At 34.9% G+C, this 14,686-nt stretch overlaps 1 protein-coding gene across 23 annotated transcripts in view; it reads right to left on the reverse strand.

Annotated features, from left to right (window-relative positions):
• LOC133848465 (potassium voltage-gated channel protein Shaker) overlaps window positions 1–14,686 on the reverse strand; it is a 233,032-nt gene that overhangs the window by 20,610 nt on the left and 197,736 nt on the right. For 13 of the 23 annotated variants that reach the window (XM_062284033.1, XM_062284043.1, XM_062284042.1 and 10 more), the window contains 7 exons: window positions 13,009–13,204; window positions 12,780–12,901; window positions 12,203–12,356; window positions 11,026–11,197; window positions 4,890–5,019; window positions 1,975–2,165; window positions 577–987 (listed from right to left, as the gene is read on the reverse strand). In XM_062284033.1, the coding sequence (XP_062140017.1) occupies window positions 584–987; window positions 1,975–2,165; window positions 4,890–5,019; window positions 11,026–11,197; window positions 12,203–12,356; window positions 12,780–12,901; window positions 13,009–13,204 (1,369 nt within the window). In that variant the 3' untranslated portion in view covers window positions 577–583. Of the gene's footprint in view, window positions 1–576; window positions 988–1,974; window positions 2,166–4,889; window positions 5,020–7,076; window positions 7,207–11,025; window positions 11,198–12,202; window positions 12,357–12,779; window positions 12,902–13,008; window positions 13,205–14,686 lie in introns of those variants that run through there. The other 10 variants (XM_062284045.1, XM_062284052.1, XM_062284047.1 and 7 more) reach the window with 6 other exon arrangements.

Consider the following 14,686-nt stretch of genomic DNA (forward strand, 5'->3'; position numbering starts at 1 on the left):
CTGCTTTATCAAGTTTCAATTGCAGCAGTCGAAAGTGGATTTTCTGTTTAAAAATTTGGCTACACATTAAATTTCTTTTCTTTGCTTAATTATTTATGTATATTGTTAAGTAATAATACCAAATTAGTGACTTAACTTTTGGGTAGAGTAGTGCTGACTACATTATCAAATTAATTTTATGCTAAACTTTAAAGTTTACTTCATTTTCTGCTGCTGCGATTGGCGCTTTCTATGCAGATTTCTTTTTGTGTGCTGGTGCATTAGAAATGGGGAATCAAGACAGGTGCTCGAAAAAAAAAATCGGAATTGGAATTGAAATTGAAATTGGAGAAAGAGAAAGAGTAAGAGAGAAAGAAGGAAGACGTTACGTCTCAGATTTGCCTAACTGAAACTGTTCAAAATTGGATTGACTGGAGGAAGACAGTGGGGTTATTGTTGTGTGTGTGTGTTTACAGAAAGATGGACACAGACACAGAGACAGAGATACATACTATATTGCGAGACTTAGAAGGGGGTGGGAACTTAGGGGGGTGAGGTGGGGTGGGGGGAAGGGTCAGAGTAAGAGCGAACACTTACCCAGTAGTCAAACGTCGGTCTCGATGCTAACAGCCAGCGCATTGTTGTGCCTCATTGTGAGGCTGCTGCCAGCGCTGCCGGTTGCCGCACTGACGCTTATTGTTGACTGTTGTTGCTTGAAGCCATTTTGTTGCTGCAATTGCAACTGTTGCTGCTGCTGCTGCTGTTGCTGCTGCTGCTGCTGTAGCTGCTGCTGCAGAAGCTGCTGCTGCTGCTGCTGTTGTTGTTGCTGCTGCTGCTGCGTTGCCTGCGGCGGTTGCAGCTGCGCCTGTGATGCTCCCAAAAATGGAGCTGCTGCACTACGTCCAGGATGCGTTTCAGTTAATCCCGGCGTCGATTCAACACCATCATCCAAATCCATCATATCCGATGAGGACTCAGACAACGATGATTTCTTCAAGTGTTGACCTACTTGTAGTTTTATGCATTTGTTTAGTGTGGTTGTATTTTGTTTTTTTTTTGTTGTCGAACGTTATCGATCGATTTATATTGTTTGTTGTTGTTTGTAGTTGTCGCAGTGTTGTTGTAGTTAGTATTAACAATATTGTGTGTAAGTGTGTGTGTGGTGTGATTGACGGTGGTGATTGTGGGAATACCATCGTGGAGGAGGCGGAGGAAGTAGTTGTTCATTCATTTTGTTGGGATTCATTTTCGGGTTCGGATTGTGGGATTGTTTTTTTTTTTGTGGGTTACAGCATAATTGGTTTATACAGATATATATTAGTCGATAGATCAATTGGCAATACAATTGATCGATTCATTGATTGATTGATTCATTCATTGATTGGCGGAATAAAGAGAGAAACAAAAAGAAGAGAGAGAGAAGAGAGAAAGAGGAGATCACACATACAGTTGTAATGTATTAATTACAAAAATGTTTTTTGTTTGTAGTTCTTGTTACACACAAAACACACAGTACGTGTAAGTACGTTCATTTTTTTTTTTTTTTTTTTTTTTTTTGTAGGTCCATCTCTAGCACAGTCGCATGCAATGGAGTGCAATTGGGGCCAGAGTTGCCACTGTTTGCCGTTTGCCGCTGCCACTGATGCGACTCTGCTGATGCGTGGTCAGAAGCTGCCAACGATACGGCAACGCTGCGGCATCAAACTTTTTTCATGCCTACGGATTTCGTTTCTTTCTTCGTAAATGTTTCTATTTTTATTCGACTCGGGTTCTTTTGTTATCGAGTGTAAGACTGAGTGTCTATGTGTGTGTATGTGTGTGTAAGGTAGGTGTCTATGTGTGTGTACGTATGTGTGTGTGTGTGTGTGTGTGTGTCAAGTATGATTATCTCAATTTTTTGAGGCCGTCCGTCCAGTCGGTATTTGTGATTGTGTATGCGATGCGAGTAGAGAAGTAGTAGGTAACGAGAGAGGCGCAGTGCACATTTCAACTTACCTAATGTACCTGGCAAATATGGACAACTAGTAACATGATTAAAGTTTTGGCTCTGCATCTCCTCCTGATCCGTTTCGCGGTGATAGAAGTAATTGAAATTACTGACGATAACCGGTACCGGCAGTGCGATTGTCAGCACACCAGCAATCGCACACAATGATCCCACAATTTTGCCCCAAACGCCGACGGGTCTGTTTATCGTTTTATCGTTTATCGATACATATAATTGAAATTCATTTTCATTTCGTTTCGTTATCGTTTTTGGTTCGATTTGGTTTTGGATTTGTGTTTTTAGATTTAATTGATTTTTTTTTTGTTTTTGCATATCGTGTATCAAACGAATTTCAATGCAATTCAATTTCCAATTAAATATCATTTGGCATTTTTATATAGATTGTGGCGTTTTGGATTTTTGTTGAATTTTTCGTGATATATTTTATTTTTATGGAGTTTTCGGTGCGTTTTTGTTATGTTTTTGGTTTTTTTTTTTTTAAATTGGTTTAACGAGTTTCGTTTTTGATTAGGTTGTTGTTGTTGCAATTAAATTGATTTGATATATAGATATATACATGGGTATATATATATATTTATAGAGATATATAATTTTTTTGTATTTGGATTTTTGGTTTGTTTGTTTGGATGAAGCGAGCGATGTTAACGAACGAACGATAAATAAAATGAAAATACAAATATATAAGAAATGTAAAGTAAGAGTAATTCTCGTTTTGGTATTTTTTTTTATATATAAATTATTTGGTTTTTTTTTTTTTTTTTTTAATTTTGTAATTATAGTTTATAGGTTTGTATATAGAGATATAATATATATATATAAATTGGCTGGCAGTGATAGCAAACTTATACGATATGTACGTATACAGATATGAGTAGATATAAGTATATATATATTTATAGAGTTGAGTATACATAAAGGCAATAGCGGTAGAAATAGTAAAACGAAATAATAGTTTAGCAAAGAGTACTCGAAATTAAGCACACAACACTTAGAACGAGTAGCGTTACGTGTAACGAGTTACGAGTAACGAGTAACGAGTTTACAAGTGGTTTGTGTTCTCTTTTCATTTGCTTCGGGTACGGGTTCGGGTTCGGGTTCAGGTTCGGGTTTTGGTTTTGGTTAAGGTTCGTTATTCTTGATTTCCTCATAGGTATGTGGAAAATAGTAAGCGTATGTGTTGCGTGTTTTTACTTTTTTTATATACATATGCAGACATAGTAACAAGTATTGCACAAGTGCGAGCAAGAGAGTAAGTCAGGTGCACGGCAGAGAACGAGTGAGTTAGTGAAATAATGTGAGTACGAAACAGAGACAGAGACAGAGAGAAAGAGAGTGAGTGAAATATAGAGGGGAAGAAAGTTTGCGTATAACAAAAGTTTTAGTGACAGAACTACTCAAAGTTATGCGCGACTTGAGCACGGGTAAGGCAAGGCGAGGCGATGCAGGGCGGGGCGGGGCAAGGCAGTGTTGGATAAGGGGGTAGCGGGTTGGGGTTGGGGGGTTGGGGGCTCGGGTAAGGTTTTGGAGGGTGATGATTGAGCCACGGCTGAACAACTTTGCATGTTAGTGTGAGTGCGTGTGTGTGTGTGTGTGTGTGTGTGTGTGTGTGGGTACAGGTGTGTAAGTGTGAGCGTGTATCTCTGTATGTGTGTGATTGTTGTATTAAGTATTAAGTCTGTATTGGGTAACTGGAGTTTACTTATTTCTTTTGGAATGGACATGCAGCATGCGTTCGATAAGAGCAGCTAACAAAATTGCGTTAAATTCGTGTTATCGGTAGTTGTTATCGGTATCGGTATCGCTATCGATATTGCCACGCCACGTGGCATGCTGCAATAGTAAATTCTAGTATAAGTGTCTGTGTATGTGTGTGTGTGTGTGTGTGTGTGTGTGTTGATGAGCTTATTGATGGAACTGGAGTGCACACTGTACAGTGTGACGCAGTGCAGCGCATGAGATTTGTGTGTTTGTTTCGAGTTTCTGGCATCATTTGTATCTTTGTTGGTTTATGTGAACTAAACAACGACACAACGTTACATTGATAATGATAGAAAAACTGGTTAATTTCATAGAGCTTTTCTTTGCATATTTTTCAATAGCATTTTCTCACATTAAGCAAAGGCAAAGTTTGTTTTTCTTTTTTGCTTTTGGTTAATTTGTTTTGGTTTTGGTTTTGAATTTTAAATGTTTTTTGGGGGGAACAGAACCAGAACGGAATGTAATGGAACGGAACGGCAACAGAACACAGTGGCACAAGTTATAGACAGTTAGATAAAAAGGCGGTTAAATCAGAGAAATGATTAAGATCAATAGCAGAATATATAGATGGTAGGTATAATTTACGCTTAGTTTATAGCCAACGGAGAAACAAAATGCAACGCAATGGAAAAAGAAATCAAAACAAAACTGAAAATAGGAAATCGAAACGAATACACATATATATTTAGATAATATATATATATATATATATATAGATAGATAATAAACAGCTCAGCGAGTCAAAGTAAGTGACAACAACAATTAGGTTTGCATATTGGGTATAAGAATAGAAATATTGTAAGTAGTTTCAACTTAAATCGAAGCGAGAATACATTATTTCTTTGGCTTACGACTTAGTAGTAGTATATATAGTTTATGGTTAGTATGGGGTTTAAGAAATAATGATAAACACATTTTGCGACATTTCCGTATAAATAAACTACAACGCGTTGACGCAGCAAAAGGCGTCGACACACAAACAAAATGAACAACAAAAAACTGAGAAACGAAAAACAAGAACGATAACGATAACAGTAACGGAAACGGAAACGATAACGCATAAATGTTGAAATGATAATCGCAATAATAATAATAATAATAATAATCAGAAAAGTTAGAATTGTAATTGTATAGATTTGCATACGTCATGTCACCATATCCAACGGTGGTCATGGTGACCACAGCCCACCAAAATGCATCGGGTATGGACTTGAAGAAGGAATTTTCGCTTCCAGCTTCCGCAAAATAAACCGCTGATGAGAAGAGTACGACGCCTAAAAAAAATTGATGGGAGAAATTGCTTTGCATTGGTTCCGGCTCGATATAAAACATATTTATAAAAATTTTTGTTTCTTTTTTTTTTTGATATATAAATTCATTTACTTTTAATATATAATAATGTATTTTTTTTAGTTTATTTTTATTTTTTTTTTTTGGTTTTTTTGTGAACTAAAAAAGTCAATTGAAACGAAAAGAGTTTTTGGTTGTTGCATGGTGCCGATTTGGCGGGGTGTCCGCAAGTTCTGTTGTCTGTTGTTGGTTTTGGTCTTTGGCTAGATTCGTTGTAACGGTCCGCATGTTCAACTCTCTACGTGTAAATGTAAGTGTGTGTGCGTGTGCGTGTGTGTGTGTGTGTGTGTGTGTGTCGAGCTTAAACGTGTCACACAATGCGTGGCATTCTTTTCTTCTTTTTTTTGTGACGCGCCGGAACTTTTGCGGACAAAGCGGAATCTGCACCGGAACTGGAACTGGAACTGCAACCGGATCTCTTTCGCATTGCTGCGATTCCTCGCTTTGGGAAGATATAGGGTTTTTGTTGTTTCTCGTGATTCTCGTTTTGTTGGGCATTGTGTAACACGTTTTTCAGTCATAGAGTAACTAGTAGATGAGTAGTTTTTGGATTTCAATTCAGTTTCTGTATCATGACAATGGCAAAACAGAGCCGCGGCATTCCCAAGCAGAAAACGCTGACCAGCGATTGGACGATTAAGAGATAAAAAAAGAAAGAGAGAGAGAGAGAGAGAGAGAGAGAGAGAGAGAATGGGATCCGAGAGCAATCGGTTTCTGGTGTGCTCTGTTTGGCCTATAAATATGGTGATACTCGTATCCTCAATCCTAAATCATTAATTCAACGTTGACGATGATGCAAAACGAAGACGAAAACGAAAATGAAGACGAATACGTGGATGAAAAGAGACGAAGACGAGAACGAAGACGAAGACGAAAACAAAGACGACGACAAATGTTTTTGTATGATGTTTTCGAATTGTTTTGTAGTATGTGATATTCGATTTTGAGTTGTGAATTATATTCTGCTTGGGGTATATTTGGAAACTCAAGAACTAGACGAAACATAAAAAATCAGGAGCAGAAGTCTCCCAAATGCAGATCATGCTGAAAAATTCTCAAATATTCAAGAAAAATAGAACAAACAAAAAGAAAACTGAAATTAAATGAAAACCATTTTTGATTAAACAAAAAAATAAAAATAAAAGTAGATAAAGCGCACTTTGTTAGATTACTCAAGTAGTTGAAAAGCAAGTGAACAACAACAGCAACATCAATATCGTGATTCAAAGTTATAGATCAAGTTGAGTAGCTGGGATGGTCGGAGAAGGAAACTTTTGAGGAGTTACAGCGAGCGATTACGACAATCAAACAACGAAGACGAAAACGAAGACGACAACGACAGCGACGACGAAGACGAAACGAAGACGATGATGCAACAATGATGCTGATGATGATGATGGCAGATGAAGGGAGCTAGCTTATATACAAGATACGACTTAATATATATGTATATATACGAATATAGATGGATATGTGGAAGAGCGTATTGTTACATATGGTTAAAGAATAGGATAAGTTGTAAGTAGTTCAAAACACAGAGAGGTATTTTTATACATATATGTACATAACATATCTATGTATTTCTGATGTAACTGTACACGAGGAAAACTTCACTAGGAAAGGATACTGAAGACAGATCTGGGCAACTTCTTGGATGAGAAGAGCTCTCAAATGCTAAAGCAAAGTAAACGCACAGATAGAGAGAGAGAGAAAGGGTTAAAAAAAGGAATGACAGACAAAGTGTCTGTTTTCGATATGTTTTAGACTTTGAGGGAAATGAAAGAGAGAAAAAAAATACACAGAAATTGTTAGTGACAAGAAAAGAAAGAGAGGAAGAGACACACAAAGAGACAGAAAGAGAGAGTAGCGCTTTGTTACAGTTTAGCAGGTGGATATAAAATGTACAAGGACGAAGTTGCAATTGTTATTTGGTTGGTTAAGTTGGATTGATAGATGGAATAGATGTAAATGTAAGTTATACCTCATATCACCATATCCCACCGTAGTCATGGTCACCACAGCCCACCAGAATCCGTCGGGTATGGACTTGAAAAACGAACTTTCGCTGCCAGCCTCCGCGAAATAAACCGCCGACGAAAATAGTACAACGCCTGGGCGTATAATTTTAAACAAAGATCGATCGATTAGTTCTATGAAATTCGTCGGCGATTAAATGTACACATTAATTTGTTAGTAATTAAGTGAGTGAGAAATGTATATAGATTCATATATCACATCCATTTCATTTTCAGTTTCTGCTTGGGTCGTCGATCGGGAAAAACCATCCAAAATGTCAAGAGAAATTTTATGAATAATTCGTGTGTTACAATTATGAATAATTGTAAGTGTGTGTGTGTGTGTGTATGTCGAAATATCTAAATATATTTCGACTGTGTATTGTTTATGTTTTGATTCTCGTTAAAAAACAACTACAAGAGATATACATACAATAATTGACGAATTGAAAGAGTTTCAATCTCTAGTTCAATTCGCCTTTTTTATTTTGCTACGTATTTATTTTGTTATTAATCTGTGCAGAAACTATAAAGAAAACAGTGTTACAAAATATAGTAGAATAGTTTCAAGTGGCAAAAACTTAGTTGAAATCACATTATCAGTAAATAGTAAAGAAATAAACAAGTGTTGTTCCTCTTTCAGTGGTGTGCGAGTGTGTGTTCGTGTCTGGGTGTGTTGGTGTGTTGGGTAAGTGTATCACAATAATTGGTTCGCAAAATATTACAAATCGAAATAAAGGATAAATATGCTCACAACGAAAGTCTTCGGCCACAAACCGAAGTGTTCTTGGGCCCCACAAATGCTGAGCTGAGCTGATCTGAGCTGAGCTGAGCTCTGTATAAATCTCTCTTTCAACATTTGTGCGGCATTAGTTTGGCAGACTTGATCGATTCGCTTTGGTCTGCCAAGAAGTTCTCTCGAATACACATGTGTAAAAGTAGTAGGGGGTTAGTAATGCTTCTAGTATCTAGATTGTTGTTGCAAACTAACTAAATGACATTTTGTTATTCGTTTTATATACGAGTTATTGTTTATTGTTGTTGTTTTGTTAAGATATAAACAGAAACTAACTAGTTTTGAGTATACTTTGTACAATACGATATACATACGTTATTCATATATAGTATTAGTAGTTGATATATAGTTGATATATACGTATATAGATATACACATACATATATATGTACATATATATACTACACTACAGCAAGGCAAATAATATGTATTGATGGAAACAAAATCGAAACGTAATGAAATGGAATGAAACAAGTTCTTCCGGCGAGAAAGATCTCCACTCGATAATACACATAAAAACAATAGAATATATAGTATAGATTAGATTGTACGATCACCTTTTTTGGGGTTCTGTAAAGTTAGGCTAGATGAGTTTAGTTGATAAGTAGTTAGGTAATTACATGTATCGATTATTTATTTGCTGGTGCATTACGACCAATATACAACGTATATAGTATTAGTATGTTCATTAGCAGGCGCTAGTTAACTTAACTAACTATCATCCTCCTGCGTTTTTTTTTTTTTTTTTTTGGAAAGCCCAAGAATATTTTTAACGCAACACAATGAAACACAAAACTCAATTGAACGCAATGCAACGCAACGGAACGGAACGGAATGGAACTCAGAAACCGTTGATTCGATTCGATTAAGTAGTTATATATCATATATACATATATGTATATTTTTGTTGGTTAGAGGTAATTAGTTCAACAGATATAACAACAAACTAAAAACTAAAAGCCAAAGAAACGACATCAAAAACAACGTAGATGAAGTTACGTTTACGATAATTACGATAACAAATACGAGTACGATTACGGTTACGATTACGGTTACGTAATGCGAACAACTTGATTATGGTAAAACTTGAACAACAATACAAAATATGTATATATATATATATATAGGTAAGTATTTATATTAAAAGTATATGTATTTTTTTTTTGTATTTTAAAGCTTTTCAAAAACTTTGTACTATTTTCATTTCTGTTTATTTTTCACTACATTACTATTTTCATTATTATTATTTTTATCGAGTATTTTTTTTTTTGGTTGTTGTTGTAGTTGTTGTTTTGGACAATTCAACGCAAAGAAGCTTGCCAATTTTAAGGCATTTTGTGCGTAAGTTGTGTGCAAAGACGCCAAAGAAAGTTGTGAAAAGTCATATGAACAGATTAAAGTACTGGGAAAATATAAAGATAATGTGAAAAGTGTAAAATGATAGAATACTTTGTGAATATAAAGATATAGTTGATAAAAAAAAGAGACAGAGAAAGAGAGAGATAGATAGTGTGTGTCTAGCGTACTGCAACAAAATACGTTTGGACCTTAAAATTGCCAACGACTTTAGCGAGGGGCGTTTATAAAAACCATTGTTATACGTGTTTTTACACTGTCGAAAGTATATCAGGAGTAATAGACTAAAATTCGAGTACATTGACATTGATTTTGTTCTCTAGCCAAAGACGATCAAAAATGTTTAAAAAATATCTCTATATATATTATATATTTGTACGATATATACACACATATAGATGTATATATATTTTATACTGTTTACGTTTACGTTTACGTTTACTTCATTTACCGACTAGCTAAAAAAAATCTCTGCTTCTTTCCCGACGCAAACGGGGAACCCACCAAAAGAAAAACAAAGATAAACACAAAAAAAAAAATTATAAAAGAGGAAAAACAATAGAACGAAAAAGTTATAAGAGTACCAACAAAAATACTGTGGCTGTTTTTTCTTTCTTTTTTTTTTTGTATTGTAATTAGAGGCAGGTTTTCTTTTGGTAAGTAGTAAGTAGTAGAGGTAGTATTACTTAATCTCTAATTAGTATAGACGACAATAACATCATATATATATGTATATATGAAAAGAGTAGTATTGATACGTACTGATTTTTTTTTTTGGTTTTGGTTGTTTAAGTATACACATATAAGGTAGTCTAGTAGGTAGGATTATACGCTCTAGAGGCGCCTCTAAGTGTGTGGCTGCATCTCGTTTTTTTAACTAGCTAAGCTACTCGGTATTATGTAACTAAAGTAGTAGTTGGTATAGTATAAGTATAGTATATAGTTTATAGTTTTAGTAATATATGTTAAATTGATATTCGTCTTCTCCTTCTGAGTATTATGTAGACGTAAAAGACTCTGTATAACTATCATTAAATACGTATACGGTTACGGTTACGGTTACGGTTATTTTTAGCTAATACTTGTGGCCTAGCTCACGATCTTTTGCTGTCTTGGATCATTACGATCTTGAGTATTGAGTATTTTTGTTTTGTTTTTGTTTTGGTAATTGAAATGACAAATGATAATTGTTAAAAAGCATTTAATTGACGTAGTAGTTCTTTAATACTTTTGAAATACTTTCTGTTTGCTTGGGGATTGGATATAGTATATAGTATTCTTTTTTTTTATATCGGGAAAGTGTTGTTATTGTTGTTGTTGTTGTTTTGTAAAACAAATGGTGAGCGTTTAATAATGTGCTGGCTGTAAATGTACTTAAATTATATAATGTATATCTACATTTTAGCAGTAGTTGTTTGTTTTAGTTTAAGCAGAAGTCTTTCTTTCTTCTTCCTTGGCTAACGTTGTGAGTAGAGGTACGAGTATTGAATTTTGGAACTGTGTGACAGTCTGTCAGAGTTACGGGGGTTGGGGAAAGTATTAGTTGGAAGGTCCGTTTTGGTCGTAGATAGTTCGTTGGTCATAAGTAAATTGGATAGTTAGATAAATACAGAGAGAGAAACTGGGAGTGGGTGTAAATATATTGTGTTGGGGATGTGCTTTGATTTTTTTTTTTTTTTTTTTTTTTGGGTGGGATTCTTGGTTTTTGCTTTTGTATTGTTTCTTTTGTTGTTGTTGTTGGCTGTTTTGTTGTTGTAACTTACCTATAAATAAGAAAAATATAAGTAAACCTAATTCCCGCATTGAGGCTTTCAGAGTTCGTCCTAATATTTGTAAACCCTTCGAATGCCTAGATAACTTAAATATTCGAAATACTCGAACTAATCGTATCACTCGTAATATTGCCAAGGACATAGCCTGATTCGATGACTTGTCCTAAAAATTTATAATTATTTATATATATATATTTTTATGTATATTGATTGATGTATGCAACTTATGTAGTGTCTTTTTTTTTTTTTTTTTTTTGTGTTTTTCTTTTAATTTAGTTCGTGTGTATTTTTATATATATAGTAGTAGAGTATTGTTTTGAATATACTTGTATATTTAGGTTCATATTTATATATGTATTTATTTTGACTGTGTGTGTGTGTGTATGCTTGGTGTGTGTGTGTGTTGGTTAGTTAATATACAACAATGATTCGTAGCAGGTGTTTAGTACGATGTTACGATAGTAGTACGAAAAGGCACTAAGGATAGCGTTTAAATCAAGTTGATCAAGTATCAAGTATATATTTATATAGATATGTATATGTATATAGGCAAAAGCATTGCTCTATCATAAATCAAAAGCTCTCAATGTTCAGTCTCAAATCGAGGAACCACATCCATCAAAAAATCATGATTATCAAAAACTCAAAGCAGGCATATTTGGTTACTTAGACAAAAAACAAAAACAAAAAAAAAGAAACATCGCGCCGACGTTATTCTGTAATTATACCCGGTACCCAAAAGGGCACAAGGGTGTTTTGGTAACAATATAAAACAGTACGAAATAATCTTTTAAAGAGTCCGTAAGTCGAGTTCATTATCTTTAATTCAAAAGGCCCCAGCGATGGCAATAGGTTGGTAATGATATTTTTTGTCATTTGCATGCATTTTAATATTCGAAATTTGTTCAATCGGATAAAAAACTGGGCTTTTGTTGTACCCGTGCCGCGTGCCGGGTATCTCACAGTCGATCACACTCGACTACAAAATTTGTTTTGTGTATTATTTGTATTTGTTAATTTTTTTCATGATACTTGTTCTATTTTCTTACAGTATATTCGTAGGTGTGTTGTTAGGTTAATGGAATGTGTGTGTGTGTGTGTTTGTGTGTGAGTGTGAGTGTGTGCGTGTGATTAGCATTACAGTTTTGGCCAAACAAAAAGTTCATACCTGTGGACTGACTGGCGCTTTTGGAAGATTTAACGTATCCTCCTCTTCGGCAACGACAGTCGCTAGTGTTATAAAGTACGGAATGATGGCGATTATGTCGATAACATTCATGACATCCCTGCAGAAATTTAATTTGTTCGGACATGCGAGGAACCTGCGCGGGCGCAACACAAAAAATATCGCGACATGATAGTTAGAGTAGAATACAGAAAGACAGAAAAGAGAGAGAGAGAGAGAGAGACGAGAAACGTAAATTCAAAGAGAGGAAGAGAGAAAGAGATGGAGAGAGAAAGAAAAGAAAGGTACAGAAAAAAAAGAAAATATACAAATATTCTATCAATATAACAATAATTATGATACTATATATATTTTAAGCTAAGCAAGTCATAAGTTTATATATATTCATAGTCGAAAATTCATCGACTATGGAATTGAGAAATAATGAGCTATCGGAAATGTAATGTTTACAGCCTTACATCGTCTCCTGGCGGTCGATAGAAAGGCTTTCTAAAACGTTCGTTAACCTAGATACTACAGTAGAATAGTTTCAAAAGAAGAGTTTGGATTGTTCACATACCTGACAGTTAGTTCAAATGTAAACCAAATAATACATAACGTTTCTATAAGGAAGAAAGGATCTGTGATGTCAGGCACCTCGTCTTCCTCGATTTTTGTGCCATTTGTTGTTGTATTGAACACCTGTAAAATGTGAAAGCCAAAGAGAAATTCGAAAACGAATGCGAGTCACGTTTTGCGAGTCAAAAAGGGGAAAAGTGAAATTAATATAGAATAAAGAAATTACGCACCTTGTAATGCTTAAATTCGGGTAATGTTTCTAGACAAAATATAACAATTGATAGCAATATAACAAATACACTAATTATGGCTACAACTCTGGCGGCTTGCGAGCTCTCTGGGTACTCAAAGAGCAGCCAGACTTTTCTTTGTTTCTCATTATCCGGTAATGGTCTTTCTTCCTCTTTAATAAAGCCTTCATCCTCTCTGTTGGAATAAAAGAGCAAGCATAAAGTTCAACGGCTGAGCAACGTATTCAAAATAGTTAATTAAATCATTATTGTGATAGCGTGTGAATCTGTGTGTCTAAATATGTGTGTTTGTTTATGTGTGTGTGTGTGTGTGTGTGTGTGTGTGTGTGTGTGTGTGTGTGTGTGTGTGTGTGTGTGTGTGTGTGTGTGTGTGTGTGTGTGTGTGTGTGTGTGTGTGTGTGTGTGTGTGTGTGTGTGTGTGTGTGTGTGTGTGTGTGTGTGTGTGTGTGTGTGTGTGTGTTTAAGCATTAAGTTTTGATTTTGATTTTGGTTAATTTGTTGTTGTTTTTAGCCCTAAGCAGCGATTTTGGCAGCCCGAGAATAGTATCAAAGCGAACAAGCTATATAATCGAATTATTCATGTAATCGATAAATGCAACACAAAAAATCGATAATTTGCAGAATTGTGTTAAAGAGGAAAAAAATTGTTTTGTGATTTCGTAGTTGCAAATTTGAAAGTTTATAAATTGAAATTCAGATTGAGATTGAGATTGAGATTGAATCAAAATGAAATGCAAATATATGTTGGCCAAGTCTTGTTGGCTCGTGAACTCCAAACTCTTTAAGGGTGACCACCACATCTTTGGCTTGAACGGTTCCGGCCGGCCACAGTGCCCCCATTTATTTGCCGTACCAACAAAATTTTAAGCTGGTGGTCAAGTGATTAACAATTGATGCGAGTTACAAGTCCAACAACAACAGTCCGTGTCCGTATCCGTATCCGAGTCCGTGTCTGTCTCTTCTGTCCCATTTTATTTGAAAACGAATGCAAAGAATGCAACTGCATTTCCGGGAAAAGCCACAAAATGCGCTCAATGCTCAACACGCTCAATAAATGCCAGAAATTGTCAAGCTGAATGGCGCTTTTACGACCGCTGGACAAAGGATAATAATAAACTGGCTGGCGTCTATGTTGTTCATATTTGTTTTTCCAACAATGTGCATTCCAATCGCATTCTAGTTTGGCAAATTTAACTTTTTAAAGTCGCATCGAACACAAAATTATTGCGCATTTCATTGTTATTTGCTGTTTATATCTCAGTTTGTAGTCCGAAAGATTAACAATATTCTGCCTTCACTCTCATATTGATATTGTTAATTGGTTGCGATCAAATAAAAAAATAAAAAGTAATTTAAGAAATAGTTCTATGTTTTACCTTTTGTTGACAAATTTCTATATTTTATAGTTTTACTGTATCAATATACCAATTATATGACTTGGTATATTTTCATATTTCTTCGCGGTTTTATTAATTTGGTATATTATAAATGTAATACCACACTTTTGCTTTTATCAAAATATTTAGGAGGTATTTCATTGTTAATTGTTAATCAATTTTTGTCTATTTTTTTTTGTATATTATATTTAAATCGAAAAAAAAACTTTGAAATCTTAATTAAAAACATGATTCCGTTTCTAAATAAAAAATAAAGTTGA

Source organism: Drosophila sulfurigaster, chromosome X, assembly GCF_023558435.1.
Source record: "Drosophila sulfurigaster albostrigata strain 15112-1811.04 chromosome X, ASM2355843v2, whole genome shotgun sequence".
Taxonomy (NCBI): Eukaryota; Metazoa; Arthropoda; class Insecta; order Diptera; family Drosophilidae; genus Drosophila; species Drosophila sulfurigaster.